Source organism: Agelaius phoeniceus, chromosome 7 (genome assembly GCF_051311805.1).
Source record: "Agelaius phoeniceus isolate bAgePho1 chromosome 7, bAgePho1.hap1, whole genome shotgun sequence".
NCBI lineage: Eukaryota > Metazoa > Chordata > Aves > Passeriformes > Icteridae > Agelaius > Agelaius phoeniceus.
The window spans coordinates 29908289-29921194 of record NC_135271.1 but is presented as its reverse complement, the minus strand read 5'-3'; the positions used below and the strand labels follow the sequence as shown (position 1 = coordinate 29921194).

Sequence of the window (12906 nt, the reverse complement as noted above, 5' to 3'; positions counted from 1 at the left end):
TGCTGGAGTTCTCATCACCTGAGACTCAGACACACTCTCTGCCCAGCTAGGCACCTACTGCACACAAGTGGAGGAACCGCCATGAAGCCAGTACTGCCTCTATTTCCTGGAGCTCCACTGCCTTTCAACTCTGTTTGCTATTTGTGCATGTTGTGACTCCCAGCAGTACACAGAATGTTAAGAAGTGATGTAGGCACACAGTTGGAAAGACAGGACAACCTCAGTTTGCTACACTTAAACACAAAGCTCTAGTATTTATAAGCTTGTAGGAGTTAGTTTTGCTAAGGAAGAAGACTTCTAGACTAAGAACTTTTACACTGAAATCATATTTGTATTAGTCATATGCATCAGTTAGGAGGGGAAAAAAAATATTTCTTCATTAAGTTGGAACAATAGAAAAGGCCAGTGTTTCAGAGTAGACCCCAGATGCCTAAAGAAACTATTATGCATTTGGTTTTTATTCAGTAAAGAAAAGGTAAATTGCACTTACCTTTCTTTACCAAAGCCAGCTTTTTCAGAATAGAGTATTAAGAATTAGATTTAACATCCTGCAATGCCTAGCACAGATTTGCATAGTCAACCAGACTGGTATTGTAAGTAACCATCAATCTAAAAAATACGAAGTGTCTCCTTATTTGTTTAACCATACCACAGTAAACCAATGGAATAACATAATTAATAGCAACATGTAACTAACTTGTCCTACGACCAATTCAGCTCTGTGAAACACATCTAGTCTCTCTGGCAGAGCCCAGAGGACATAGAAAGAAAAGCTCTGGTTTGTCCTTCTGCACTCATCCTGTGATCACTCCTGGTAGGGAAGTTACCAGAACAAATCACAACTTTTTTGTGATGCTGCATTCTGACTCCCTTTAGAACAAAACCATCAGGACATGCAAAATACAGCACACATCTAATTCTTTCCTAACATAGCATTGAGACCCAGCCAGTCTGAAAGAATGCTGCAGTATGCACCTGAGTGAATTTAGTCCACAACATTAGATGGGACTTTGCTCGTTTCACATTCTCATCCTATTCCATCCCATAACACTACAATGTTTACATGTACAGGAAAAATAGTGTATTTAAGTCTGAGTACTTACTAGAAGTTTTACTGTGCTTACCAAGCTTCATTTTCAATAAGGAAGCACATATTGTGGTTCTAAATTCTTCTCAAGAACTGTAAAAATAATTATGGTGCAAAAACCAAAAGAATGCTAGCCTTCTTCAGCCCTCAAAAAAACAGACCCTTGACTCTTATTAAGACTTGGTCTCAGTGATCCATGGGGATCCTTTCCAGCTCAAAATATTCCATGGTTCATAAGTGTGATTCATAATTTTTCAGATAGTATATTAGTAAATAGATTCAGCATCACCAGAACAAAACTAATTTTATGGCCTTAATGCTTCAAGGAAAAGAAACATAATGAGGAGAATAATAATTCTCATTTATTATTTTCTTTCCCTCTTATACTGATCAACCTTTAATTTAAAAAACTGATTTAAATTTTTTGGTCTTTCAAGCTTGTAACTTACAATACTAGAAGAAAAAAGCATGTAATATTCCATATCACATATCTGACCTAGAAGAACACAACAAGTTCTATTTTCCTCTGCTACCACATTACCTTTATAGACTTGTGTTTAATATTGCTTAAAGTTGCTGAAATGCTGCTAAGAAAGTTCACTCAATTCACAAGCATATAAATACCTATTAAGTGAAGGTTTCATAAAATATCAAAAGACCTATAAAATCAGGGGTAAACATCAGTCATAAAATACCAAAGGCAAAAATATGACTGTTATATGCTTAAAGTGTGTCATTATAAATAAATGTATAATACAATGGGCTGATAGCTGTTAGAACAAAAGAGAAAGGAAAAGCAATATAAACCATTACAAGTCTGATATAATTTCTCACTGATTGAAAACCTATGTACAAGCAAATGTTGAAAGCTTAGGTTAAACTGGACTGATCTAATATGCAGTAACATGTCAATGTCTATTCATATGTAATATCCTCCACAGAAATACTTCAAAGGGAACCTGTCTCCTTAGTGATATGGAAATGACCTACTTTATTCTTCTCCCAAAACATATGTTGATTTCCATATTGGCATTTTCATGTTGGGCACACATCTCACGTTTTCATGATCTAGTGAAATCTTCCCTCAAAACCTGCTCTGCAACGATTTTAGCACAACAGAGCCAATCTTTTAGTAGATGCACTTGTCAGTCCATGGAGAAGTTCAGGGCAGCCATGCATGAGGATATGAAGCTATGCTACACATACAACATAAAATGCCTGTTATTCATATTGCTCTTACAGCTGGCTGTATCAGACACCACCAGCTGAATCATGTGGAGGGAGGAGCAAAAAGAGGGTGAGGCTTTCAAGAAACTATCTGGCAGCTATCAAAATTGCTAGCATTAAAGCATGAAAAACACCCGTATGGTAAAGAGTATTTGAGGATGATCTCTAATCTCAAATGGTCATCATCAGCCCGTCATAACAAGATTGACTTTGTTCTTCCACAAAGTCTGTTGAGACAAGAAGATATTTCTTGGACTTCTTTTCCTACTAACTAAAGAGTAACCATTCTTTATGCCCTCAGGCAATTAAGCACTTTTGTTGTAACTCAGTTGTTCTGCCACTGATACATGAGCGGCAACATCTGCAGCCCAGTCACTTACTGAGCTTTACATTCAAAATACGCCAGCATTTCTCAGTGAAAATTATTTAGAGGGTAGAGATAAAGTAACAGTTTCCTTATCAACTGGTACTCAGGCAGCAGTTATTTGGCAGCTGTTCCTTTAAGAGAAGGCTGGACTGTTTCAATCCAAAGGCTGTTTCAAGAGGAAGGGACAAAGATCTGAGGAAAGTTCAGCACAACTCAGCCAAGGAGAAGAGAACAGGAAGCAACAGGGAATTCACTGGAAGCAGCATCAGGAAACAAGAAAAAGAGACAGGAACAGAGCAAAGAGAGTAGCTGACACAAGGCATAGGATGATGAATTAATATCAAATGATATGTCCACCTGAAGAAAGGTCAAGTACCAACAAAGAGTGAAAGCTACAACCACTGTTCAGCCTGTCTTTTGATTCTTTAACAGGCCTTATATAATTTCCAGTGGCTAAAATAAAGAGATGTCTCTGAGAGAAAAGTCTCATCCCTGAAGAATCATGAGCCATGATAAATAAAAATCTAGTAATTGTCTTGTTCAATATATTTAGATAAAATTGCAGGAGCATTAAGTCAAATGTGGAAGGAGATAAGAGAAAGACAAAAGATAAAATAGCTTTCAGATGTGATCTAAACCATACTGAATGATAGGACTTAATAAAAAAAATAAAATATGTTTCACCAAAGTAAAATGGAGAGGAGGAAAGAAAAGACCCCGTAAGAACTGGTATTTGTCGTTGAGACACCTACATCTCAACTTGTCAAATGGGCACATGTCATTAGCCATCAGTATTTTATTACAAAAGTCCATCAAACATTTATCTGTGCTGGTGGACAGCTTCTTACTGCACTTTTCAGAAAGTCACTTTTGCCCCATTAAGCCCTGGAGCAAAAGCATCAGCCAAACAACCAGAGGTGGAAAGATAATGAGTCACGAGCTCCTAAACATTCAAAAATCACACACCTGATGAAGAAGATTGGACACTGCCTCATCCAAATTGTTGTTTTATGAAAGAGTTAGGGTTCTAATGCATGGGTTTAATAATACCATGTGTTTACCAAGCTACAGTAAACTATCTGTGCATTCTTAGGTCATTACAAATACAAGATAAAATGCACTTGCTTCAACTCTTTCATTAAAGTATGAGCTAATACATTCTATCATGTATTTGCCATAGGTTAAAAACATGTTCAACATCACTCACTGTGGTTCAGCTGACACAAAGCTGTTTGTTAAGACAAATTAATTCTGTTGCATGCTTGAGCCCTCTGCCAATGAAGCCACTCAATTTAGAGAAATACTTCTGTCCAAAATCAAATGTTTGGAAAAACAAAGAGCATTTTGGGGAGAAAACATATTATCTGGGGCTGCTTAAAATCTTATTTTAAAAGAAATTCCAATCTGGTGAAATATATCTAACTGTATCTCAGTTAAAGAATAGCTACATCTTTTTGCTTGACATGGACAACTGCAGCTAAAACTTCAACAGTTGGTTATCAATAAGCAGAAGTTCAGAACTTTTCCAAATTAAGACAATACAATATCCCTGACCTTAGTAGAAACAAGGAAGCTGAAGTACTAAGAAACTAGAAAACATTTTTAACTAGATCACAGGTTATTATCTTTTGTTAATTATTATTATTACTATTATCTTTTGTTTATTAATTATTAAATCTATATATGTATACAAATTTCAATGTAACTACATGCCAAACTAGCACTCTATGGAATGGTTTTTGTTCCTTTTAACTCAGCTGCTGAAGGGTCTATCAAATCATCAAGAGAACAAGAAAGAGGGCCTGGGATCAGTCAGCCTTACAGCTTGATCTTTGGGAAGGCATTGGAGCAAATAACCTTGAAAATAACCTTGAAAATATTAACCTTAATTGAAAATAATCTTGAGGGTAAAAAAACCAGTAGTGTTCAGAAGTAGTCAGCCTACACTTAGGAAGGGGAAATAATGCTGAAATAGCTCACCTCACAATGCCCTATGACTAGCTTGGTAGATGGGCTTAGGCAAGACATATTCTTTGTCACTACATTAGTCAGGTTTTTGACTCTGCCCCCCAAAATGTCAGAAAAAGCCTCTTGTTTATATCATATGGGTTATCAAACACTGCAACATGCTGCCCAGAGAGACAGTGGAGTCTCTAACGTTGGAGGTATTCAAACCCACTGGACACAGCTCTGAACAACTTCTTTGCACTGACTCTACTTTGAGCAAGGAGGGACAGACCAGACATTGTCCAGACATCCTCACCAGCCTCAACTTTCTATGAAATCTTAGACTTCTTGTTAATGTTTAATATTAGAGAACTTTTTTGTCTATGCTGTTTTTAAATATGGAAATGTTGCAAACCATACATTTTCTTGCTTTCTCCAAAACTATTAGGAGAAATAAAACAATTTTTTTTAAGAATATCCCTAAAGCACCTTCTAAAAGAACTGCAACACTTGGCTCTGATCCAGTATTAGAAAGACATAATTGGAATAACAAAACCAAAGAACATTTTAAAAGGTGAGCTTCTGGACAGCAGCAGGACAAATACACTGTTAGCCATCACATTCTAGTGAAACTTCTTTGTTTTGCAAAAGTAGAGAACAGAGAGAAGCAAGACAATTCCAGGCAGACTTTTCCATAGTGGCTGAACAGGTTCTGGTGCATCTGTTCACATCCAGAAACCTAGCATCAGGAAGCTATCTTATCACCCACAAAAGCAAAAATGGATGTCAGAATAATTCTGAACTTCCTCAAAATGACCACATAGGTCAGAAACCCAAGTAGTATGGTTAACTCTGACACACGTGGCATTCAGGCATATTTTTGCCTAGTGGATGGAAAACATGAAATTTAAAATGTCTTCCTCTTTCTCCATCCTGTCAGCACTATTCCTATTTCCTCCTAAACTGAGCTTAAACTAGGTACACCTCAGATGGTTAATCTTCTGAGACATAAACCAACTATAATTCTAGACTTTGATCAAATTCTGTGAAGCACCTATAGTCAATTCTAAAGCTCAAGATATGCCAAAGCAGTCTTAAAACACTCCAGCCTTTACTTGTCCAAGATACACAGAAATGCTTTGTCTACTGCAGAGGAATTATACTCATCTTTCCCCACATATGCAAATTATTAACCTGTCCAAATGTTTTCCACATCTTGTTGGTAAGCAACAACACAAATAAATCAAATAAATAATTCCTCCCAAACCTTGTTTTTTTTTTTTTAAAGACTAGCCAATCAGTGCAGCCCACTTCCCACGAGGTGCATCTACACACCCCAGCTGGGACAGCCATCTCTGACAGCTCCCATTCTCTGGCAGCTGTCAGAGCCAACAGTTTTCTCAGAGCCTGCCACTCTTCCCAATTCGCCTTCCAGACCTCCCATACAGCCTCCCAGCAGTCCTGCACCCTGTGCTCACCGAGCCAGTCCCACCCAGCACAACCATAAGAATGGCCCTTGGGAGCACGAGAGCTCCAAGACAGCCTTTAGCTTTGCATTACAATGAGGTGAGAGAAGATAACAACTGGTTATCATCTCAGCTTTGCAGCTTCTTAAACCATCATCTGATCATGCTACAACCACACAGCTGACCATCAAGGCTCTGCTTGACCTAAATATGTCTGCTCTTTTGTATCCTCCCTTATGTAAAGCTTTACCATCTTCTGCTTTGCTTCTCATTTTCACCTAATGCTAAAATCTTTGCAGATGTTTAAACTGGAATGAAACTAGAGTATTTATAACTAAATGAAAAATAATCCTAAATATCAAAGTTTGAAGTGGACTTATTAGTCAAAGATAAATAAAAGCAAGACCCAAACTAAAACTTCTCAGATTCTGAACTCCCAAGACAGAGAAAGACATCCTTAGAGGCCAAAACATGAGTTGTCATTCTAGGTCAGGCAGCAGCACACAGCATCCCAGCAAGGCTCTCACACAAACCAGCAGGCAGCAATATTCAAGGCAAAGTTCCCATGGCAAGTGTTTGAACCAACCATGGATGCAGCAGTATGGCAACCAAGGAAAAGATGCTCAGGGAAGTAAGCCACAAACTCAAGGCCATCTAAATTAATATCAAACACCATCAGATAACATACTGGGGTTGGTTGATCATTAGGCAGAGTAAATCACGGTGTCAAAGCTGAAAGACTTTGTGCATCTTCATCAATGCACAAAGACAAGATCGGCAGTAATGCCTGCTAGTGCCTCTCATCCAAAAAGAAATACAGTTCCAACCAGAATCATCAGCCAAGCCGAAAACCTTGCTGTCTAAAGACAACCTGCCAGGTCATTGACAGGATGGAAAGGAGAAGAGGGTTGAGCATAGTTCTGTCAATTGCCTTCTTCAGCTCCTTTTCATTACAAGCAGCTGCCATTTTCATTAGTCTTTTTACTTCCTCACTAATCCTTTCAGTGGTGTCACAGCAATGAGCATTCAAACTGTAGGCCTGGACTCAGACAGTGATACAGAATCACAGGATAATTTCAGCTGGAAAGGACCTCTGAAGGTCACCTGGTCCAACCCCTGGGCTCAAAGCAGGGCCAGCTAGATCATTACAAACACAATCACATTTGCTCCAGCTCTTCCCCAGATCCCAGACACGCAATATTCCCTGTGTTCCTAGGGGAGTTTTGCTGTTGCTTTTAAATCATACTGCTGGTCTCTTGGGGAGCAGCTGCAGCATACCATTTCAGCCAGGAAAGCAGTATGCTAGCCCAGCATGCTGGCTCCAGCCCTGCCAGTTTCTACCAAGCAAATGTCAGTAAAAGAGTAACAAAACAACCGCATTGCTATCCATTGACATACAGGCTCTTCAAGCACTTCTAAGAGGAAATACCTAGTTTGACTTCTACTATCCATTAGTGTAGGTTGGGAGTTCTGCCAGCTGTTCGGCAGTCAGAACTGCAGTCCAAGGATAGAATATAACAGGAAAGAGCTGCCCTCCCACTGCTACATTAGGCACCATCACCCATGCAGAGGTCTCAAACTGATTGAGCTATACTCCTGGGAAAGGGATGAGCATCACAAACTGCAGGAAGAGAATTATGTTTGTCTGTGCATATAGATTTCATTTTCCATACCACTTATGAGGTATCTACAATGTAAGACTTTTTAGCTTCCTCCTTTCTTCCACCCTCCAATATGATAATCACAGAGGACCAGGAAAAAAAAGACTCTTTATTGCACCAAAACTCTTTTGTTCTTCTGTTTTTCACAAGGAATGTATTTCAGGGCCCTTAGTCCCTCCCCCCTCTTTATTAAGGTCATATTAATTAACTCCAGCGTCTAGTTCAGCTACTGTTTGGTATCTCCTTCAATTTATATTTAGTTTCCACCCAAAATATTCTGAATCATTCAAGAGTTAGGTTGTAGGAGTGTAAAAATTACCAGAATGCTATAACCTAACTCACAGAAGATATGTAGGAAGGGCCTATCTGCACGTAGGGAAAGTAGTGAGTGAGCTTATATTCACTTAGGTTTTTAACTAAGATTTTGGCTTCTGTTGAATTGCATTTGCTTTCCCCTGAAAAGCCTCTTAAACATTAAGACAACAACATATTAACTTAATAGGAGTAAAGAAGTACCAATCAAAACTGTTTTGCCCATTTTGAACTGCCAGGAACCATGTGTCCTGCACCAGCATTCCAGTATCCTGTCAGACCTACTGCTCCTCCTCATCAATCAATCCATCCCCAAGATGCACAATTCCAGCTGTACAACGAGAACAATCTTAAAGATCAATACAGGAAAGTAAGCAATCATTTAATCATCATCTGTTTTTCAGTATGTTTATGCTCTTCAGCACTGTATGCATCCAGTACTATGAAACAAATCTTAGAGCTATCAGGCACTTTAGAACACCTAGAAAGATTTTTTAAACACACTGGTTGAGCAAATAAATAGGTTTGGCAGAAAGGATGCTTAAAAGGGGTTGGAATCCTAATACATTTTTGAGCTCTGTCATTAGTCTACAATCTGCTGTATGACCTCAGACAGCTATTTCGCTTCAGCTTCCCTTTACGTAAAGTAAGCTGTCATGTATAGATGAAAATTATTTTAAAGTTTAGCAAGTATTTAGAAACTTCTATCAGTAACACTTTGACATTTGTTAAAAGCTTGACAAAGCCACTTCATCCACCAGTACAATGCTTTGCAGTTTTTCTTCCTATTTGCAAAATCCTAACACCATACAACGCTGTTGCACAGCAAGTTTAAAAAACAAGACTTGCTTTAAAAGAAGGAAAAAAAGGCACATTTTTTTCTAATTTTAAAGACGTTTTTGTAAAAAAAAAAAAAAAATCAGAGGTAATATGTGCAATTTTCCAAGAGCCAAGGCCAAAAAATGACATCACGTCATTTTAGAAGATATTTTGGAACTCTCTTTAAATATACGAATATTTTTAGGTATCAGTTATTTAGAAATGCATAATCGCTTTGAATTTTATGAGCATATGTCAACACGAGATTTAGCTAGACCAATTAAGGAAGATGAGTTTTCATTAGGCTTTTGTTATAGGGATTGTTAAACTAGCTTCAGCAAGAATACGTTTCTAGCCTGCAAGATCCATCTCATCACACCAGGTCCCGAGGTCATCAAGGCTCCTTTCAGAGGCAACGGCGCATGAGAGATAAGGACAGAAAACGCTACGAGGAACCGCATGATAACTCTCCTTAGAAAAACAGCGCGATACAGGAAGCAGCTTTCCACCACCGCGTTCGCTTCTAAACAGCCATTTTACTTCACTACATCCTTCCCTACTGCTAGCCTTCATTTTGTGCTCCTGCCTGGCTGCGCGGTTCCAGGCTGACAGCCTGGCGAGGATACCGGGGGCGCGCTCAGGTGGAGGTGAGATGCCTCCCAGCCTCTCCGGGTTCCGAGCGAGCCGTTCCGGTGCCAGGGTCGGGGGAGGGAGGCTTCCCGCCTCCCCCCGTTTTTGAAAGTAAATGAAGGCGCCGCTCCCAATGGCGGGGGAGGGGGGAGCTTGGCTCCCTCCTCCTCCCGGGAGCCCGGCTCCTCCTGGAGAGGCAGGGGAGCCCGGGGACCCCTCTCCTGGCAGGTCGGCCTTGCTATCGTCCCTCCCCCCGGGCGGGCAGTGCCGTGTGTCCCGTCCCTCCCCCCGGGCGGGCGGGCTGGCTGTGCTGTCTCTCCCCCCGGCAGGCCGTGCGAGAGCGGCGGGGCGGGCACTCACCGCTCCGGCAGAGTGAGAGGCAGCGGCGGCGGCGGCCTCATCCTCCTCCGGCGACGGCGGGCCGATCTTGCTGCAGGTGGCCGCCAGCAGAGCGAGCGGTGACGGCTGCGCGTCCTACCCACAATGGGCGGGTTCAGGGAGAGAAGGGGGGTGGCGGTTAGTGCGGGACAGCGACCGGGCTCCTCGCAGACGCGCACACAGGAAGCGGCGGCGGCGGCACCGGCTCCGCACCCGCTCACAACGTGTCACCCGGGGGAGGGGGGGAAGGGGCCCAGCCGGGCCTGCGCTCACCTGGGGGGCGGCCGCCCCGGCGGAGGCCGAGGCGGCGCCGTTGCCGTGCTGGAGATATTCGCTGTGGCTGCTGCTGTCCACGTCTAAGGCAGCCATTTCCTCTTGTTTCACGGGCTTCTCGGGAGCTGCGGGCACAGCGGGGAGGGGGAGGGGAGAGTCACTGACGGGAGCGATCACCCCCCTCCCTCTCTCTCCCTCCCTCCCTTCCTCCCTCCCTCCCTCTCCCCCCCCTAACCCCAGAGCTCCCCCCGCCCTCCCGCACGGAGCCCTCCTCCTCCTCCTCCTCCTCCTCCCCGTGCTGCTGCCCCTGCCCCTCTTCTCCCTCCTCCCCCTGCTCCTCCTGCTGCTGCTCTCAGTGCCGCTCTCGCCTCGCTCGCACACGGACGCTCCGGGGCCGGAGCGGGGACGCGCAGGGCCGGAGCAGGAGCGGGGAGCCCCCGGGGCGGCTCGGTCGGTGCGTACGTACCGGTCATGGTGTGAGTGCGAGCGGCCGGCTGGCTGGCTGGCTGGGCGGGAGGCAGGCAGGCAGGCTGGCTGGCTCGCACACAGGCCCTGCTGGCTGGGGCTAGGCGGCTGCCGCCGGGGACATGCTTATTGTGCTCACGGCGGGCTGAAGCGGCGGCGGCGGCCCGAGCCTACTCCGGGTTTTTTTTCCTATTTTGATTGACGGTGCGGGAAAGCCGAAAGGTGGGGCTTGCCGCGGGAGAGGGGGCCCGGCCGACACCGCCGCCCGCCCGCCCGCCTGCCAGCCCGGAACTCCCGCCCACGCCCGCGCGCGCGCGCTCTCATTGGCTGCGCCGCGCCGCCGCCGCCGCTCGCACGGGCCGCCCGGGCTGCCAGTCACCCGCCGGGGGCGGGGGGGGCGCCCCATGCCGGGGCGGCTTCCTGTTTGCCAGGGCTAGTGCGGGGAACAATGAGCGGGACCCGCCGGGAGGCCGCGGCCCGCGCCGGCCGGGCACCCGCCGTCCCGGGAGGCGGCACCGCCGCCGCGCTCCCCTGACACCGCGGGGCCCGGCCGCCCGCAGGGGTCAGCGCGTAGGCACAGCTGCGTGGCGGTGGCGCTATGCCTCCGGCCCCCCCTCCCTCCGCGCCCCCGGCGCTGTTGTGCCCGGGGGGCGCCGGGCCAGGGCTGCGATCTTTCGAAGTCTCCCCGCCGGGGCTGTCACTCACGGCCGGCGACAGCCGCGGCTCCAGAGCGACGGCCGAGCAGCGCCCGGCCGACGGACAGCGCCGCCGCGCTTTGTCCCTCCGGCGCTAAGATGTCGGCGCGGCGTCCCCAGGGGAGCCGGTCCGCCCGGGCGGGCGCTGCCCGGGACCTGCCGCTGGCCGCCCCCCCCGCGGGACCGGGCGCTCGGGTCAGCGCCGGGAGCAGCGCCCGCCTCGGCGGGGCGACCCCGCCGTGCCGCCGTTGCATAAGCGCTGTGGCGGGCTCGCACCTGCCCGAGCCGGGCGGGGGAACCGAAAACCTCCACTGTCTCTAAGGCAGAGCAAAACCCGTCCCGGATAAGGCCGCGAGTTCGATTGTAACGCGCCTCGTCCTCCCAGCCGGGAGAACCTGCTGTGAGCTGGGCACCCGCGCCTTGGCACGGATCGAACATTGTACCAGCAGGCTTTATTTTCATCGTGTTAAGGAGAAAATAATAAGATTCCCCTCAACGTCAGTTTGCTGGTCTGTGTCTCGTGTTACGCAACACAAAGGAAACTGGGAGCTCTCGGATTGTTAAACTAAGACAGGAAATATGTTTTAAACGTTACATAAGTATATGATGATACAGGAATGATTATTAGTGGGGCCTGTTTCTCTGTAACACCACTTAGCTTGTGAAGGGTTCCTGTAAAGGGGAGCAATTTGGGCTTGGCCTTCCGTCACATCTGAGTGCATGTGCAGGGTCATAGGACAGTGTGTACTTTGAGACACCGATTTTCACCCTTAGCTTGCAAATTCTCCCGAGGAATGACTTTTTCATGGTTACCCTTAGTGTGGTGTTGCAAGGAGTCTGAATGAGGCCAGAAAACCTCAAACCTACTTTCCTGTTACGATCTTTATTGTAATTAGAACTGAGGATGAACTAGGAGATACAGTGAGCACAGTCTCGTATGTCCACAGTTGGGCTGAGTGTGTGGAGTCCCAGGCTCCTGAGATAAACTCACGGCCAAGTTAGTAACTAGGAAACCCAGAAGTACGGTCAGTCAGGATTTTCAACAGCCTCTCTGAGCAGAGAATAAACAGTGCTTTTTAATCAGTCCCAGCACTATGACCTTGCAGTAACTGCCCAAGCTTAACTTAGAAACTATTACAGAACAGGAAAAAATGCACTCAGAAAATGTGAATTTAATATCAGGAAGTTATGATGGATAAAGATTGTTCTTACTGTAAGATGTACAGTCTTATTACTAACCCATTTACTTTTGCTGGTATGTTGAGAGTACCTTCAGGTGACTTAATAGTAAGTTGTAAATTAATCCCCAGCCTTTTTGTCACAATTCATTTTTGCCAAGATAGTTAAAAAAACCCCTTCTGTTTGTTAAATGTCTGTATTTATTTACATATTCTTGTGTAATTCTACTTTAGACTTAGTTGTTGGCAAGATAGATAACACAGCCATAAAGAATAAGATTTTTTTCCAATTTATATTTTTTATTTTAATAAACAAAAAGTTGTAACTGGGAACAGAAGTCAGTATTTTTCTACAAAGTGTCAGAAATAATTTTTAGCCAGTGAAAGCTAATATACACAAC

At 44.8% G+C, this 12906-nt stretch overlaps 1 protein-coding gene across 2 annotated transcripts in view; it reads right to left on the bottom strand.

The window, feature by feature from the left end:
* The window catches only part of SP3 (Sp3 transcription factor), a 34683-nt gene extending 23826 nt beyond the window's left edge, over positions 1-10857 (bottom strand). For both annotated transcript variants that reach the window (XM_054636770.2, XM_054636772.2), the window contains exons 1-3: positions 10634-10857; positions 10168-10292; positions 9877-9990 (exon numbers count right to left, since the gene is read on the bottom strand). In XM_054636770.2, coding sequence (XP_054492745.2) covers positions 9877-9990; positions 10168-10292; positions 10634-10640 — 246 coding nt within the window. In that variant the 5' untranslated portion in view covers positions 10641-10857. The remainder of the gene's footprint in view (positions 1-9876; positions 9991-10167; positions 10293-10633) is intronic.
* Between the last annotated feature and the right edge of the window lie 2049 nt (positions 10858-12906).